General features: G+C 38.8%; 3 protein-coding genes across 4 annotated transcripts in view; 1 reads left to right on the forward strand and 2 right to left on the reverse strand.

Annotated features, from left to right (window-relative positions):
- LOC309481339 (tubulin alpha chain) overlaps positions 1-13,312 on the forward strand; it is a 267,267-nt gene extending 253,955 nt beyond the window's left edge. Inside the window, exons 2-5 of the mRNA XM_082146234.1 lie at positions 9,827-9,895; positions 11,604-11,826; positions 11,919-12,067; positions 12,146-13,312. Of these exons, the coding sequence (XP_082002360.1) occupies positions 9,893-9,895; positions 11,604-11,826; positions 11,919-12,067; positions 12,146-13,126 (1,356 nt within the window). The 5' untranslated portion in view covers positions 9,827-9,892 and the 3' untranslated portion in view covers positions 13,127-13,312. The remainder of the gene's footprint in view (positions 1-9,826; positions 9,896-11,603; positions 11,827-11,918; positions 12,068-12,145) is intronic.
- On the reverse strand, positions 615-3,620 carry LOC309480069 (tubulin alpha-1A chain). Its single transcript, XM_082144423.1, has 4 exons — positions 3,462-3,620; positions 2,077-2,299; positions 1,838-1,986; positions 615-1,759 (listed from the first exon to the last, which is right to left on the reverse strand). The coding sequence occupies exons 1-4, from the start codon at positions 3,462-3,464 to the stop codon at positions 779-781; spliced, it is 1,356 nt and encodes a 451-aa protein (XP_082000549.1). The 5' UTR covers positions 3,465-3,620; the 3' UTR covers positions 615-778.
- A 351-nt stretch (positions 13,313-13,663) lies between the features above and the next one.
- On the reverse strand, positions 13,664-19,306 carry pmelb (premelanosome protein b). Of its 2 annotated transcripts, none has more exons than XM_082146208.1 (12): positions 19,165-19,306; positions 18,191-18,304; positions 17,206-17,352; positions 16,933-17,073; positions 16,694-16,855; positions 16,243-16,608; positions 15,194-15,385; positions 14,986-15,075; positions 14,805-14,910; positions 14,516-14,721; positions 14,322-14,412; positions 13,664-14,137 (listed from the first exon to the last, which is right to left on the reverse strand). In XM_082146208.1, the coding sequence occupies exons 1-12, from the start codon at positions 19,217-19,219 to the stop codon at positions 14,002-14,004; spliced, it is 1,806 nt and encodes a 601-aa protein (XP_082002334.1). In that variant the 5' UTR covers positions 19,220-19,306; the 3' UTR covers positions 13,664-14,001. The 2 variants fall into 2 exon arrangements, with proteins under 2 accessions (XP_082002334.1, XP_082002333.1); XM_082146207.1 differs by having other exon boundaries at positions 14,322-14,415.
- Between the last annotated feature and the right edge of the window lie 154 nt (positions 19,307-19,460).

Raw genomic sequence — 19,460 nt, forward strand, 5'->3', positions numbered from 1 at the left:
GTTCACGAGCCACTTGAACTGAGGCGCTACAGCGATCTGTCATGTCACATTTACAAGGGCCAAAACAGTATTTAGGCCTATTGTTTGAAGTTTGTAATAAAATTGACAGAATCTGAAAGCTGAGAATTTGTTTAATATCAAAAGTAACCTGCTCTGTCTTGTCTGTCGGTGTAAGTTTCCTCTTTGCTTCGCTATTTTTCTCTGCGTAGGAAAATGGATGTGTGAGAGCATATGAAAAGTGCGAAAAGCGTGAGTTGGCAGCCATGGATGTTACTTTTTGGATGGTAAGTTAGGAGAAATAGTTTGTTTATTCTTGAATTCTGCCAAAAGTGTGTCTGATGTGTTCAGCGATTAGAATATAAAGCTTACAAAATGTTTACCATAAACTAGCACTAAGACCCAGAATCTATCCTACCTAAATTTAAGGCCAGGAGCCGCTACTGATTAAATGTCATGTTGAAAAATGGTTGAACTTAAGCATGCTTTCCCACTTTTTTTCAAAACGTTTTATACATTTTAATAAGTTATACTTCACCTGTTTGATGGTTGATCTTTAAAACACTACCATTGCTATATCTGTTATACATTATTCATAATTATACACAACAATTTAACACAAGACACCCTTTAATTAGTTTTAAAGAAGGTTTATTTCAGATGTCCAAAAGAACTGTAACAACAAGATTTTTATTGGTTATGAGGTTCAATTTTCATTTAATCTTCATTTTATTAAATTTTCCATTTCATGGTTCCTAGATGTCACACTTCTTTCTGTCATTTAATACTCCTCGCCCTCTTCCTCTCCTTCACCCTCGATGGAGTCGACACCGACCTCCTCGTAATCTTTCTCCAGGGCAGCCATGTCCTCTCTGGCCTCTGAGAACTCGCCCTCCTCCATACCCTCACCCACATACCAGTGCACAAAGGCACGCTTGGCGTACATCAGATCGAACTTATGATCCAGACGAGCCCAGGCCTCAGCAATAGCTGTTGTGTTGCTCAGCATGCACACGGCCCTCTGCACTTTAGCCAGATCTCCTCCTGGAACCACAGTGGGAGGCTGGTAGTTGATGCCAACCTTGAAACCAGTGGGACACCAGTCCACAAACTGGATGGTGCGCTTGGTCTTGATGGTGGCAATTGCAGCGTTCACATCTTTGGGCACAACATCACCACGGTACAGCAGGCAGCAAGCCATGTACTTGCCGTGACGTGGGTCACATTTCACCATCTGATTGGCTGGCTCGAAGCAAGCATTAGTGATCTCAGACACAGAGAGTTGCTCATGGTAAGCCTTCTCTGCAGAGATCACTGGGGCGTAGGTAGCCAGAGGGAAGTGGATACGAGGATAAGGCACCAAGTTGGTCTGGAACTCGGTCAGATCGACATTGAGGGCACCATCAAACCTGAGGGAGGCTGTGATGGAGGACACAATCTGGCCAATGAGCCTGTTGAGGTTAGTGTAAGTAGGACGCTCAATGTCGAGGTTCCTACGGCAGATATCATAAATGGCCTCATTGTCTACCATGAAGGCACAGTCAGAGTGCTCTAGGGTGGTGTGGGTGGTCAGGATGGCGTTGTAAGGCTCTACCACAGCGGTGGAGACCTGAGGAGCAGGGTAGATGGAGAACTCAAGCTTGGACTTCTTGCCGTAGTCCACAGACAGACGCTCCATCAACAGAGAGGTGAAGCCAGAACCGGTTCCACCACCAAAGCTGTGGAACACCAGGAAACCCTGGAGGCCTGTGCACTGGTCAGCCTGAGAAGAAAACCTGTTGGTCAGTAACCCAACATAATGTATAATTAATTTTATGTTTGTTTATTTACAACTACCTACCAGTTTGCGAATCCTGTCCAGCACCAGGTCAATGATTTCTTTTCCAATAGTGTAGTGACCACGAGCGTAGTTATTGGCTGCATCCTCCTTTCCTGTGATGAGCTGCTCAGGGTGAAACAGCTGACGGTATGTCCCAGTGCGCACCTCATCTGGACAGATAGGTCATGAGTAAATGTTTAGTAAACTGTGTACTCTGGCAAACACAATATCACAGATAAAATGATGTCCCATCCTCTTACCAATGACAGTGGGCTCCAGGTCTACAAACACAGCCCTGGGGACGTGCTTTCCAGCTCCAGTTTCACTGAAGAAGGTGTTGAAGGAGTCATCGCCTCCTCCGATGGTCTTATCACTGGGCATCTGTCCATCCGGCTGGATGCCATGCTCAAGACAATAGAGTTCCCAGCAGGCATTGCCAATCTGGACTCCAGCTTGACCAACATGGATCGAGATGCACTCACGCTGTGAAGGAAAGTGCAAAGTTTAAAATCTAACTAAAGAAAAAAAACATGTAAATATCACTCTCTTGTGAAGTGAAGCTTTATTTATTTCATCTCACATCTAAACTTCTAAGGCTACAGCCTGTATATCTTGTTTCTGTGCAGTCGTATCCCAGTGAGATATCATGTTAGATATCATGAGATCACATTACACCCTCAACTACTGGTTTACTGGTAATGTCCATCAGCTGCATTAGTGATGCTGCCTACATCACCATCAATATTTAACAGCCTCACCAAAAGCCCTGAAATGTGATACGATTTCTGAGAATAATTGAAGGCATAGTTCACCCACAAATGAAAATTGTGTCATCATTTACTCACCCTCAAGATGTTCCAAACCTGTATACATTTCTTTCTTCTGCTCAACACAAAAGAAGATGTTTTGAAGAGTGTCGATAACCAAACAGTTGATGGACCCCATTGACTTCCATACTATGAAGGTCAATGGGGCCCATCAAATGTTTGGTTAAAAAATTAATTCATACACCCAGGTTTGGAACAACTTGAGGGTGAGTATATGATGACATAATTTTCATTTTTGGATGAACTATCACTTTAAATGTAATCGCGCTACTCGTCCCTCGAATAAACTTTTTAAATTATATTCTTAATAGGACATATGATTCAAATAAATAACTGACCAACGACCATATCCTTTGGGAGGCGCTGCATCTCTTTTTTTGACCATGATTAAAATTGACACCATACCGGACAGTATGGAGGAGACGGCTACACCCAGATCATTTATGCGGCTCTATTCTCTTTGTTGTCTCGTTCTAGCGTGCATCACACCCCTAATAAAACCTCTCTTATTTTTAACATTCTTTCTTAGGTTATTAATGCATCAGTGACTACACGTAAAATGCACACATTTAAATACATACATTAGCTTAATGAAAAACGAAAGAAAAAAAAACCATTTAAATACATTATTTACTAAATAATTTTTTTGAGAATGTATAGCCTACCGCTTTTTTTGCAGAATACGTATAAAGGTGTATTTTCTTGTTCCATATTCTATTTTATACCCAAAATATTAAACGCATAATACACAGTAAATACATTGAATGAAAATTATTTTTTCTATAATAAGCAATATGAGTATATGAAATTGTGCTCACCATTTTTTCTGGAAGTGTTGCTTGGCCGGGCGAGAAAGATTCTCAACGGAGAGATCTTACAGTTCGACAGCGAGGGGTCGATGTAAGAATAATAACGTTATAACGGACTGACCTCACTTTATATACGTGTTGTCCTGGCGACTACGTTTCTCACATTTGATTGGTCAGACGCGATGAGTTCTGCCAAGTTCAGAAGGCTAGACTAATTTCTATTGGTTGTCAGAAAGATTAGGCTTAGTGAAAGACCTCCCAGAACCTCACCCAATACATCTGAAATACTGAATAACGTTTTAATCCAAGACATGATTGTGCAGGAATCAACGATTTTGTTTCAATTCAACAATCACGTATCAGGAACGCTGCTGTATTCAGCTGCTAGAAAGAAGAAAAGGTGAAATTATGATTTTAAAATTTGTATCAAGTTTAGTTGTTCTCCCTTACCCCTCCCATTATGCTTTTAATGACTCTAAAACACTTGTATCATATTACATTAGTAATAATTTTAGACGAACACCTTGTATACGTAAACCTTTATGCACAGCAACTTTGAGTAACTTGATCAACCTATTCTCCATCTGTTCTCTTTGACACCTTCTGCCCCTTTTAAGAGATTAGACTGGGGTAAATTTTGGACTTAGTTATCACATATTCTTTCCCCATTTTATAAATTGTGCTTAGAAAAGGAACTAAAATAGGGACTTTTGTATATAGTATATCCAAGGTGCAATTTAGCTAATTAAAAGAAGAATGCTTAAATTACTATGTGATAACCTGGGGTGAAAAGGGAAGTTGTAAGGCTTTGTGTGAAAATATAAAGGATTTACAGGATGTTGCAAACACACACTAACTCAAGAAATAATAGTTTATAGTTTATGAAAATCAGCAGCATTTATTCAGCATCTCCTTCACTATTCCTCTTCAGAAAGGAATACAAATGTATTTGAATATTTTCTTAAAAATGTTGAGTCATAAATAGCTACAGGATGAAATGACCCAGCATAGATGTTAGGAATATAGGCCATGATGGGACTAGGACACCCAACTCCCATGCCCTCCACCCATCCTCCAGCCGTTGCTAGGCGATGAAAAACGGAGTTGCTTAGATACTGACTAGTATCCAACACACAAGCCTACATTAACGGCCATTATGTGTAGATCACATGACCCTGAATCTGAATAGCAGCACACAGGGGGAGGATGCAGCTGCCCGAGCAGGGAATGAGGGGATGGCCCATCCTTTTTAATACCCACTCTTCCATCTGGCCCTATTTAGTTACACCAATACCACATTCTGTCAACAGAGTATACAGTATACACACTACTGGTCAAAAGTAATGATGCTGAATAATGAAAGTTTGATCACAGGAATAAATTAGCCTACATTTTAAAAATATATTACAACAGAAACCAGTTCATTTAAATTGTAATACTATTTCACAGTTACTGTATTTTTGATCAAATAAATGCAGCCTTGGTGAGATGAAGAGAAAACTTTCAAAAACATTAAAAACCTTAATATATATACAGTATAGTGCTCATTACTGATTCCAAAGTATGACAAGTTAGTATTTACACATTTTTTTAATAATCTTGTACCATATTGATAAAAAAAAAAAAAAAACATAGATAAAGAAAATATATCCCAGTCTTTGTTATCAACTATGAAGTTCATTAAACGCTATATTAGTGTTTCCTATAGGGTTCGTGATTGAAGTCCAGGGGGTTTGTGAGTTTAATGAAAAGCTAGAATTATGTAAATCATAGAAATGTAAAAAAAAAAAAAATATATATATATATATTTTTTTTTTTTTGAAAGACAAAAGCCTTCCAAAGACATAACAATCTGGTTAAATGACTCACGGAGTGATAATTCAAATAATAGTTAATGTGTTCATCAGGAGTTGATTCGATGCAATGTTGAGAAAACCCTGAGAAAAAGTGAAATGATAAATGCTGTGTTGCCTCTTAATTATAGCCACCGGACTAGTGGCCTGTGTGTGAAATTCCACAAAACTAGAAGACCTTCTGATATAAGTGGAGGCTATATAATTAGGGAGAATCAATAAATTATGAAAATTATGAAATGTATATTATCTTAAATACAAGTGGCCCAAAGTAAATATTTTCAGCTATTCTCTTCTCGACAGGCAGTCTAGGAGACACTGAAACTGAGAGTTATGTTAGTATAAACACAATGAAATGCAATATTATGAGGATAAAGGTACATTTCCTCTAGTATATTTCATGTGAGCCCCAAAAGATGATGTTTTCCAGTATCAATATATTTTATGAGCCATCAGGAGATGTTTGTCTTCCGCCATGGTGACTTGCATGCAAATTTTTTCTGCTGCCATTCTTCTGCAATGCACATAACCTCTTAGACTTATTGATTTGTCATTGATAAATGTAAAATTCTTACTTTAGCCTATGTCCCTTTTCTCCCTCTTCTCTCTCTTCCCTCTCTTTTTTTTATGCATGAGTGTTCACTGTTTATAGGCTGGTTGCTAACAACATTTGAGCAGTGAAAACAATAAGCCTACCGGTCTCACATAGCTCCTCGCACATGTTTAGAATAATAATGCTTTCCTACAGGCTAGGAATTCTCTGTAATTCTTACATTTTTTCAGTATTTTATACACCTATTGGTATTCTTTTAAATTACTCATTATTAATGTGATTATGCTTGTAACCATTTTCATTATTGTATATATGTGTGTATATATATATATGTGTGTATATATATATATATATATATATATATATATATAGTCCTTTCATTTAGCAATTTTTGTAGGCAAGATTTAATGCCATATCAATCAACTGCTCTGAAACACATTGCATCTCTGTTGCTTTTTCAGCATAATCTCTGATCCTGCTCACTGCAGTGCACAACCCATTAAGACAAGGACCAAAAATCAATATTGTCAATGACGCAGGCGTAAAAAGGGCTACTGCTATCCTGCATGTCCTGCATGACCAAGGGGGTATAACAGGAAGATAAAACACTGATATGCAAATCGATATGCAAACACTGACGGACATGATACGATTATCTTTTCATTTAGATTAAGAGCTTCTCTTTCACCTTATACTTCCAGATGTTAACTGCTATCTACACCGGAGGCATTTTGATATCAGAAGATGAACAATAGAGTTTAAATAAATATTAGACAGATTATTGATACTTAATTTGTCACTTGATTTATGTGTAAACACAGAATAGAATAGGCTATCAGTGAACATACTGAGATCAGCTCCTCTTAAGGTTTCTAAAGTTATTTATTGGAATTAATAACCTCCAAAAATCTTGAAGTTAAAGACTGAGGGAAAAAATGGAAGTTGCGATAGTCTTTTCCTGGCTATCCCTATATGATCTCAACTCTTTTTCTTTTAATCAACAATTGCTCGCAAAATGATGGTTCACATTTCGCGTTCCATGATAAAAAAGTAGGTAAAGTAGGCTAAAGGTAGGTAAAGGTAGGTAAAGTACAAGTAGGCTAAATTACACCCCCCTCCCGATTTTCACACAAGCCCCCCTGAGAATTGTAAAAGCCCACCCAAGTCGTTTGTCCTGGCGCCGGGACTGGTCTTTTCTTCCCTATTGTGACATATATTCGAGTAAAATGGCTTCTCGAACAAGAAAAAATGTAGGGCGGGACTTGATTTTGTCCATGGGAAATTGATTGGATGGTTGAGGTTCGGTATTGCTGTGATCTCATGTGACTTGACAGGTTGTCCCGCCCTTACACCAGTAAACACGTCATTAGAGAAGAGAAGATGTTCCTGCAAATGCTAGTTATTTTAGTTAAAGATTATGAGGGCACACAAATTATGCCTATCCATGCATGGATAAATAATTTGTTATAAAAGCAATATTCCATAAAAAAAACCAAGAATGGTCAGTTTTGATTTTATGATGACTTTAAAAAGTATGGAGGCTTCTTACTAACAACAAAAGCAGTCTTTTAAAGGAGCAATACTGTATTCATGTGTAGAGAACTGCAAGCATTTAGCTGATGTAAAAAAGTCCATGACTCAGAGTTACAGACTGACATTAAGTACATAGCCAATGGCATAATGCCAAATAGGGTTTGTGGTTTATGTTTAAAGTTTGCTCACCACTGGCAACTGCACACAGACCCGTCCCTCCCATCCTATTCTCATAGTAGCAGGCAGCTGTGAGAGTTCCCTGCAGTTTTACAGCCAATAGGACTTCACTTTATGATGCTCTTTTTGAGATTTTTGTTATGTTGTAAGCACATTTGTGAATGGAGAAACAATATGTGATTTAAATGAAAGTTTGATTATATTAACTGATATAGTTAAAGGTTATACCGTTATATGTATTTAAACATAAAATAAAGGAAATAAGACTGAGTTGGTTGTACTCCTGCGATTAGGAATGTGTTTAAATAGACACAAACAGGCTTCCAGTTTTTCAGAAACCCAGCAGATGTGAACAGCTCACTGACATTGACAGCCCACGTGACGAACACGATGACATCATTTCAACAAAATCTAGGACACAGGGGGAGGAGAGACTGCAAGCAGGACAGTGAGAGGGTTCATGGTACCATGCAACACTAGGCCCAGTCTGATAGCATCTGTCTGACTGTTTCTACATTCAGAGATTTTATACTTTAAGCGTTCACAAACTCAACACTGTAAAAAATAAATAAAATAAAAATAAGGCAATACAAAAATTTGTTTAATATATTCAATAACAACAACTGACAATAACAAATCCAATATGGTTTTCTGTATGGTCTTTGCTGTTTTGTGCTGGTCTCTTAACCTATTAAATTATTATTTTATTCAGTATTAGTCAAAAATAATATTTTATTGGTATCAACATGATGCAATATTTCCTCAAACAGTAGCCTAAAGCTGGGTGCACAATGTTGCTTGTCAGACTGTATGAACATGAAGTAAGCCATCTCGCACTGTTGGATCATCTCAGTTCTCATTAATGTAATGTCAGACTGTACGGTAGATGCATTAAAGGGTAAGTTTACCCCAAAATTAAAATGATGTCATCATTTACTCACCCTTGTGTTGTTCCAAACCCATAAGCCTTTCGTTCATCTTCGGAACACAAATGAAGATATTTTTTAATTTAATTTAATTTAATTAAATTTCTGTCCCTCCATTGACAGCTACGCAACTACCACTTTGACACTTCAAAAAGTTCATAAAGAGATTGTAAAACTAATCCATATGAATTGAGAGGTTTAGTCCACATTTTCTGAAAAGACAATCACTTTATGATGAACAGATTGAATTTACTGTAGGCTTTTATTAACTGATGGTAAAGAGAGATAGAGAGAGAGAGAGAGAGAGAGAGAGAGAGAGCGCACTTCTGTTGCTTTTGATTGCTGATCGCTCACTTAGCACACATGCGTCATTTGAACTAAAACTAAATCACGATGTGCAAGTAAAAACACGAACTATTACATGACTTATGTATAACGAGTGGTCCCCTACATTATTACAGGAAGGTGGTACAGTAAGTAAAAAGTTTTCTATGCGTAACATCCGGATCTGGATCCCAGAAAGCTGCCTCTCAGCGCTTGAACGGACAAATTCACACAAAATTATGTCAAAATGCCTGTATAGTATCCATGTGAAACATAGTCGGTTATGTTATGTTATGTCTTAAGTGAACGTAAACAGTTGAAAAGATAACGCATGTGTAACAGTATGTTGAATGTTAATCTACAAAAGTTTCTAATCTACAAAAGAAAATCACCTAAAGATAAAATATGATAGAGTTACATATCCCCCCCACAATACAAATTTTGGCTACACCACTGGTCGATGGTGTATGATCCATGTCGTACAGTGTGATTTGTAATGATTTTATAGGTTTGCCAAAATCACAGTCTGTAGCAGGTATAAGTCACAAACTATGATATGCAATACAGTAGTAAAAATGGCATTTCTGTGTAGGCCTACATCAAATCAGATTTTACAGTAGCCTATCATTTACAATAGGATATCTAGTATGGCTACAAAAAAAACCTCATGATGGTTTCATATCTTCATTTATCACAGGTTTAATAACACATTGAATAGATAATAAATGTGTAAATGTGTCCTAACTGATATTTTTCATTCAGCAGATCTTAGGACCCAGATAGCAAGGTGACATTGATTCAATGCTAATGTTAACAGGTTCATGTTCCTTTATGAATATCAAAACTAGAAATGCACTAGTCGGTAAAACAATATCTGATGTGCATTACACTGATTTATATTAGACACTTGCTACATTTTAATCTCTCTTCCTCGTTCCGTCGTCATGCTCATTCAACTCCTCCCCTTCATCCTCAACTGACTGACTCAATCTTGGACAGTGTACTCACACTCCCCCCAATAAGAAATTGCCTGCCTTCTGATATTCTCCTCATCGCTCCATCCCCTCCAGAACAATGGTGAGTATAATTATTTTTCTTTACCTTTCAAACATTAACGCGGCAAAGGTTTTCGTCCCAAATGTGCTTGTCATTTAATGCTCGTCTGGTATTCTTCAAAGCGGCTCGAGCGGCTTTTCTTTGTCATTCAGCGCGCGCCCTTTCCTTAAAATGGAGGAAAAGCTCGCGACATTGCGACGACGTGTCGACGGCAAAGATTTATTTTTGCAAATAATCTTAAGTGCTGTAATGCAAAGAATGCTACAGTTTAAAGTGTTATTCATCGTACTGACATTTAGTTTATAAATGCCTTTGCAAACGCCATCCCGATTACATTCACCCATTCATCAATCCATTCATTCATAACGGTGCCTTCAGAATATGCTCGAAATTACGCGTTGATGGTCAAATGCCGTTATGAATAACATAATCAATTTTGGATGATGCACAAACCCTTTTTGGTTATAAATCATATTTAGTCTAGTAGTACACCTGTTTTGAGGGTGCATCTCCAAAACCATCTGACATGATGAAGTGATTTTTTTTTTTTTTTTGACGTAGCCTATGCATTGAATATGATTGTCAAAACAGTGTGCATTATCACTGTCTCAATCATTATATATTTTATACGATATAATAATCTAATTTATATTTTTTTGCAATTGCTGTATAATTTAAATCACCATGTATTTTAATTGATAAATGTGACTTAAATGATGTCTTAACAAAAATGCACAAATAAATAGTTTTTTTTTTTCCCATCAGATATTAACATAGAATTTTCTTGAAATTTGCATCCACCCCTCCTCCCATCTGCATGAGGAGTAAACTGGGTGGGGACTGCAGCTGTCTGCAGAAGCTCATGCCAGGCCTGTGCAGCAGATGACTGGATTTCTATTCCTGTTCCACAGCTGTTATTATCTCCATTGAGATTTTACATTAAATGAATAAAATGCATTTTATTATATTGCTGATATTGTTTTTATTGAATTTCTGGGAACTGCCTTAGTTTTTATCATGCTGTCTTCAGGGAAATTCAAAGATTCAACCAAATATTCAAGATTAGCATTGACCAAATATAAATATTCAAGAATTGATCATTAAAAAAATCCATATTAATAAAAGAATATTCTGAATTCCCTTCAAATAGTGGACACATCCCTTGAGAAAATACCATTCAGTTTCTGCATCTAAAAACCTACTATAACTAATGCTCCCAAAATTGAAATCCATACTCTTTCGTAGACCATTGAGATGACAGATAAATGGGAAAAGGTAGATTTCTGTCAACATTTTTATTGTTCTCTTTCAACGGCTAGTCAGACACGGTCTGGCAAGCCTTTTCTGTGTGGGTGGGGCATCCGCCTGGTTCCCATTCTGCTGCCTCATTCCCTTTGAATAGAGAAAACTGACTGCTTTCTTTGTTCTTCCTTTTTGGTAACCTATAAGTCTTTACTATGCCAGTTCACTTGTTGTATGTCTGTCCTTAAGATAAATATTGTTTAAGCGGGTTTTTACAGCGCATTTATGGTGGTGTGTTTCTGATGCAATGTCAGTCAGATGTCCATTGTTGTACCTAAAACATTGAACACATTCAAATGACAACAGAACGAGCAAAAGAAAGCCTTTGAGCATGTCTTGAGAGCCAGCGACCTTATAAAAAGATGTGTGGCTTTTTGTTGTTAACTATAAAAACTATAAAAATGAATTTCCCCATTCCCTTCTACAGCGTGAGTGCATCTCCATCCACGTTGGTCAAGCTGGAGTCCAGATTGGCAATGCCTGCTGGGAACTCTATTGTCTTGAGCATGGCATCCAGCCGGATGGACAGATGCCCAGTGATAAGACCATCGGAGGAGGCGATGACTCCTTCAACACCTTCTTCAGTGAAACTGGAGCTGGAAAGCACGTCCCCAGGGCTGTGTTTGTAGACCTGGAGCCCACTGTCATTGGTAAGAGGATAATACTTCATTTTATCTGTGATATTGTGTGTGTCAGAGAGTACTCAGTTTACCAAACATTTACTCATGACCTATCTGTCCAGATGAGGTGCGCTCTGGGACATACCGTCAGCTGTTCCATCCTGAGCAGCTCATCACAGGAAAGGAAGATGCAGCCAATAACTACGCTCGTGGTCACTACACTATTGGGAAAGAAATCATTGACCTGGTGCTGGACAGGATTCGCAAACTGGTTGGTAGTTGCAAATAAACAAACATAAAATGAATTATATATTATGTTGGGTTACTGACCAACAGGTTTTCTTCTCAGGCTGACCAGTGCACAGGCCTCCAGGGTTTCCTGGTGTTCCACAGCTTTGGTGGTGGAACCGGTTCTGGCTTCACCTCTCTGTTGATGGAGCGTCTGTCTGTGGACTATGGCAAGAAGTCCAAGCTTGAGTTCTCCATCTACCCTGCTCCTCAGGTCTCCACCGCTGTGGTAGAGCCTTACAACTCCATCCTGACCACCCACACCACCCTAGAGCACTCTGACTGTGCCTTCATGGTAGACAATGAGGCCATTTATGATATCTGCCGTAGGAACCTCGACATTGAGCGTCCTAGTTACACTAACCTCAACAGGCTGATCAGTCAAATTGTGTCCTCCATCACAGCCTCCCTCAGGTTTGATGGTGCCCTCAATGTCGATCTGACCGAGTTCCAGACCAACTTGGTGCCTTATCCTCGTATCCACTTCCCTCTGGCTACCTACGCCCCAGTGATCTCTGCAGAGAAGGCTTACCATGAGCAACTCTCTGTGTCTGAGATCACTAATGCTTGCTTCGAGCCAGCCAATCAGATGGTGAAATGTGACCCACGTCACGGCAAGTACATGGCTTGCTGCCTGCTGTACCGTGGTGATGTTGTGCCCAAAGATGTGAACGCTGCAATCGCCACCATCAAGACCAAGCGCACCATCCAGTTTGTGGACTGGTGTCCCACTGGTTTCAAGGTTGGCATCAACTACCAGCCTCCCACTGTGGTTCCAGGAGGTGATCTGGCTAAAGTGCAGAGGGCCGTGTGCATGCTGAGCAACACAACAGCTATTGCTGAGGCCTGGGCTCGTCTGGATCATAAGTTCGATCTGATGTACGCCAAGCGTGCCTTTGTGCACTGGTATGTGGGTGAGGGTATGGAGGAGGGCGAGTTCTCAGAGGCCAGAGAGGACATGGCTGCCCTGGAGAAAGATTACGAGGAGGTCGGTGTCGACTCCATCGAGGGTGAAGGAGAGGAAGAGGGCGAGGAGTATTAAAATGGTCACTAAAATTCTAAGATTGAAAACAGTAGACCGTTAATTTACAAACGATATACATGAGGTATCAAGTGTAAAGTCTACTCCTAAATGTTAGAGACACATTCTTGATCAGTTGTTTTATTTATATGGCCAGTATGACTTTTATTTGTGGAATTTGCTTGCCAAATTTTGACTGAATAAATTGATGGTGATCAAAAATCTGTCTATGTGAAATGTTTTAAAAATCTTTTTTGTGGAGGTTAACATAGGCTTTTGGTTTTAAGACATTCTGGGCATTCAAGACAAGTAATCTGCTTACTAACCTTGTTTGGCTTCCAACAACTTCAGATGAAGGAAAAGTAGATTAGTAGTCACTCAGCAGTCGGTATTAAGGCCATTCTAGGTTTTTAGGGAGGTGCAAATGAGTTACAGCAGTGGTATGCTTGCATGAAAGAAGGAAAGCAGGTCATGGTATTAAAAGGTCTTATAGTGAAAACCCTTAATTAAACTGATTGTAGACACCAATGTCGAAGATAATGAGGCCAGAAAGTAATGGAAGCTTTTGTGATATTTTATTCAATTGTGTAAAAAAAAGAAGCATGGATAGGGTTCCAGAGGTCATTTAAATGCCAACATGTTGTTAAATATGCTTTGTTGGCTTAAATTACAGTTGTTTCTTCTTCAAGTTTAAAGTACAACATTTAAGACAAATGCTGTAATTAAAGACAAGGTTTTGTAGATAATGATTTGGGGTCAAATATGTGTATAAAAATCCAAACATTAAAGATTAAAAAAATTAAATGGTAAAAAAAGGTTGATGCTTTTACACTTCAAAATAGTGCTAACGTAACATTTCTTTTTCAGGTCAGTTTTCATTGGCTTTAAAGTAAAATTCACACTACTCCTTTTTTCTGATCCACCGTCTGCTGGTTCACCATGCTCCAGAAGAGCGCTGGTACAGAGCTCACGCCAGCGTTGTTGGATTGGCATGCAGGGACCTCAGTCAGCCTTTGATACCCTTTAAGACGTCTAGAAAAGTGGAAAAGTAAGGCCAGTTTATTGTTTTCCAACCAATTTTTACCAGTTAATGTTCACACCAATTTGATGACTGATTAAGCTTTAGTAAACCTAAAGGAACACTTTGAATAATTAATAATAATTCATGAATGATTCATGCCAGCTAAATAAATCAGTGCGTGTTAAAATGACTCACTTGTATGCAAAAGCCACTGCACCCAATGCTGATGCAACAGTCAGGATGCCCAAAAACAGGGCAGCGACACCTGCAGATGTCAGCCTAGGACCTGCTAAATTTGGCACCGAGATAGAGACATGGAAGATGATTCAATAGCACAATAACTCATTCTGGCACAACATGCATGACATTTCAACAGTGAATAAACTCACCTATGTTAATATTAACCCTGGCATTTGTGACAGCCAGACTGACATCATTCGTCATAGACACATTGATGCAGAAGATCCCAGAGTCGTTGAAGAAGTGTCGAAGAATGAGTTGGCAGTCTGAGGAGGGGCTCACAGCATTGCAGATGGTCATAACTGGCATATGGCAGTCTGCATCCGACACTACAGTGCACACTTCAGTGGGTAGGCTAAAAAGGAGCGGGTAAGGTCATGAATTCTCCATCAGGCTATATATTTTGTGGTTCCAACTTCATGCTTTGCCAGACCTCACCTTCCCTGGCAGGAAACAGTGAAATCAACAGCATTCTGCTCCATCTCTGTTAGCAGAAAACCATTGGCTACAGCCACCTGGACGATCTGCACACTCTCAATGCCCTCTGAGGATACATACATTATTCTTCAATGAAGGTCCATAATGCATCATTAAAATACAAGTGGTCAAAGAATCTCACCAATAATCTCAATATCTGTTGCGAAGGATCCATAACGGTAAATAACACAGTCACTTGCGTCTTCCTCCACAATCGCCTCCATGTCAGCAGCTGATGTTTTGGAAAATCATATGTAAATTTAAATATATATTTACATAATTTTTAATAACTATAATTCAAAATATCTCTGAATATAAAAAAAAAAGGCAAAAAGAAAACTGCAACTCACTAGTTGTCTTCAGTGTTGTCTTTGTTGCAGTATTCACTGTTTCGGACATCTTAGATCCAGATCTGAGGTTAAAGACCTTCTCAAGGCTGGATCTTGTTGGAACTTCATTTGTAGGTGCAGGTGGAATGGTTTTCATTGTAGATGCAGGAGTGGATTTCAGAATGGGAGCTGAAGGCTGACTGGAAGCATCATCTGTAAATTCATAAAGTAAAAAGTAGGATAATTTTACTCTGGCTAGAATTAGCACTGATGTTTTTATAGCCTATGTTATGCTCTCTAGTATTTCACACAGGCATATCTAAATAAACAGTGGTGGTCAGTAACAAACTTTATAAGGATATTAACATTTTTATTGATGTTTTTATTTAAATCGTTTCGTTCCTCGTTATTTCGAAACAAAGGAATCGAACCGCTCCGATACCGAGATGTTCGATTCACTTGAAATCGATTCATTAGCGAATTGGCGTGATCTGATTGCAGACAGTCGACAACTCACTGATTCAATGAATTGGTCGGAGCGAGTCTGACTCTGAATTTGGTCTTGTAACGACTCAACGAGCCAAGAAACGTAATGTGATCCTCCTCAGAGCTTGAGTGTTCTACTGTTTCCGCAAAAAGTAAGTCACTAACTATTTATCTATTAGAATGTAGTATTTTAGTAACTCCACACACACACACACACACACGCTAACAATATATATTTCACTATATTAGTTTGGACATTGCATAGACTTCCATTGATTTTATATCAGGTTAATGATATCTTCTATTGCCTAACTAACCCAACCCAAACATAACCCTCATATATAACCATCTATATATATAACCATATACTGTATATAACCATACATAACCATCACAGAAACACGTGCAAAACACTAGATTTAAATAAAAACATGTTTTGACCGATGTATAAGCCCTTTTTAACTGATGACCAGTAAAATGTCCTTATTAGTGGTTTGTCATAATATTTCACTATGAAAGTGAGGACATTTGGCCCTCACAATTATAGCCAAACCTGTACACACACATAGAACAATGCTGGGCACCTGTAGTGATGTGTTCAGTTGGGACAATGGGGCTCTCAGAGGTGAGGGTGTTGGTAGTGGTATGAGTCTCAGTCGGAAGGTTTGGTGGAGTTGCACAAGATGAATCCGGAATAGCTGCTTGTACGACAACTTGAGGCTTGAAGGCACCAGATGCCATGTAAGTGTGCGTGACGGTGAGTTCCCTGGAGATTACAGTGCCACTGCCATCCCCGAAATTCCAGTTAAAAGTCACGTCAGATTTGCTCAGGTATTGGCTGGGGTCGTGAAGGGTGATGCTGAAGGCCACCGCTCTGTTCTGGATAAATTTCCGATCACCTTCATCTTTGTCATTTACCTGAGTCAGGGAAACCGCAAAGGGAATCTGGTCTAGAAACACAGGGATAAAATCGTTTCATTACATCTGAAAACCAAACTAAACAAAAGATCGACATTCTGATTACATTATGCTTACCTGTAATACTAAACTGTGTGGATGCATATCCAATAGGGATGAATTTATCTTTTTGCCTGTAGTGATAGATGACAACATCCATCATATAAGAGCCAAGAGGAACATCATCAGTGCCGATGGTCAACGATGAGGAAGGGCCATCGCACACTTGCCAGTATTTACCTGTCAAACACAATAGCGGATTGTCAAGTAGGTGAGATAACTGCACATTACAGTAAAGTAAGTGCTTCTTTCCTTACCGCAGGTTTTCCATACAAACACATAAGGGGGTTGCTTTTCCCCCTGTCTGGAAAGGAGAGGAGCATTAGGGAACGCAGCGTTCCATGCATCTACAGAGTTCTCCTCAGGATAGACAGGCTCTCCTTCATGGAACTGTGTGCCTAAATTAGAAAAGTTGACATATTTGTGCATTATTATTAATACAACTAAACTTTTGTTGGTCATAGTACTGGCAGCAGAATATACTTTTTCATCTTTGTAAATAGGGTGAGATAAAGATCATAGAAATATACCGTTGAAAGTGCAGTTTTTTGCCCAAACAACTTGTCCATCTGGCAGGACCTTCTGGTTGTGAGGGAACACAATGTCAATGGTGAAGGTGATTCTGGCACCGGTCAAGGTGGGTGCATCATTTCCCACTTCAAACTTCAATTTTCCACCTGTAGAAATGTACATTTATGCATTTGACAAAGGGGGGTTTCACAGCGATGCCATAGAAGAACCATTTTAGGTTCCTCAAATCTTTTTTTCTTAGTGTGAAGAGTATTTTAATAATCTAAAGAACCTTGTGTGGAATGGAAAGGTTCCATGGATGTTAAAGGTTCTTCATGGAACCAAATATGTCAATAAATAACCTTTATTTCTGTCAGGACCACTATCATCAAATACGATTGACAGTTAGCATACAGTTTGGATTGGCGGTATGGTTCTGTTCTGGGCAAGAACTCCCATCCATATGGATAAGAGCAGGGAGAACAGCAATAACCCCCCTTAGGGTAAATAGAACAGAACCAACATGTATTGCAGATATAATTAATTAATTTAAATGTACAACACAATTAGAGAATTTTAGTCTGATTCAGGGGGAATCTTTGACTGGGCGAGAGGAGGAGCTGGAGATGGAAGAGGGTAATTAGCTCCTGAGAAACGCGATAGCTGTTGATAATACTGAAGGAGCTTGTATATGAATACAGTGATAGGCATCGTATTCCATACTGTAGGTAGAAGTGGATCAGTTAGCTAATGTGAGATTAACTAACGTGACCTGCCAGAACTGACACTTCACTTAATTTTTAAGAGTGTAAATCACCTTGCATTGCATTCAAGATATACGGTTTTAGCAATTCACGCGAATCAAACCCATGACTTTGGGGTTGCTAGCAACATGCTCTACCATTTGAGCTACAGACCACTAATGAAACACATTTTTTTAACATGTTGATTTAAGTGTGTGATGTAACGATGTAGAAAATATATTTCTTGACTGAATTTTATTACCTGTCCAGCTGTTTTTGTTGAGTGGGTCTCCATCTTTCCACACTGGGAACTGTTTTGTATTCCATGTCTGGTATTGATTGAATCTGGGTTTCGAGTTGCTTCTGTCAACTTGTCCTTATGCAGAAATGAAAAGTTGGGAAACTGCAATGAGATTATTTGGTGGAAACTGAAAATGATTTGAGAGATTTGAAAGCCCTTAAACTCTAAATGACTGACTGACTCGCTTACAAACTTTAAAGTCTTCAATTGGTTGAGAGAATGAGAGTCGGGGCATGTGACCGGATAAGATATTCAGCACACTTTCTGCAGTGTGACCCCAAATCCTGTGCATGTGATGGTCAGCTATACATGTGACCATACTTTTGGTTTTACTGCATAAAGGACAGGCTTGCTCTCCGATCAAAGCGAATAGGCAAGCATAACTAAAAAATCTGAATGCAATACTAGAATTTTGAATGATTGAAACCAAGAAACAGCTGGTGCTGTGCCAATCAAAACCATTACATTATAGGTATAAAAGACTTGTCATATTACAGTAATGCTTCTGGGCCATTTTGTATTTTTAAGTCATAGGATACATTATTTCCTATTTGACCTGATTAGCTAATGCACTTGCACATCCAAGACATACTTTTAATGAATATAAGGGGGTCAAGGAGATCAGGACGTTGTCATGCAGCATTAAATCTACCCGTAAGGTTTAGGAATTGCAGTAGGGAAGGTTTTAACAGTCCAGCAAAGACAAAAGAATACCCTCCAGCAACATTCACTGAAATTGTTAACTATTAAGTTAACAATTTTCTTTCGACTTTCCTGATAACCAGTGTTCTTTTCAATGCAGTTAAAAAAACCTCTCCACTAAATATAAATGCTGGTAAACACACTTCCAAGTATGATATACAAGAACATGGTGCTGCGTCTAATTAATAAAACACTCAATAAATATAAATAATATTGAAATAATCTTTACTTACTTGTTAAAGCCACAGACAAACAGGTCACTATCAGTATTCTTGAAAGTAGCTTCATTGTGTCACTTTGTTGTTGGCACTTTAATGACTTTCGGCTTCAGAAGCATCGCTCTTTATACAGCCACATCATACATCTGTGGCTGAATAGCCCCTCCCATAACTTAAGACCATCCACACACACACACACACACACACACACACACACACACACACACACACACACACACACACACACACACACACACACACACACACACACACACACACACACACACACACACACACACACACACACACAC

This window comes from Leuciscus leuciscus (assembly GCF_965113295.1).
Source record: "Leuciscus leuciscus genome assembly, chromosome: 18".
Lineage (NCBI taxonomy): Eukaryota > Metazoa > Chordata > Actinopteri > Cypriniformes > Leuciscidae > Leuciscus > Leuciscus leuciscus.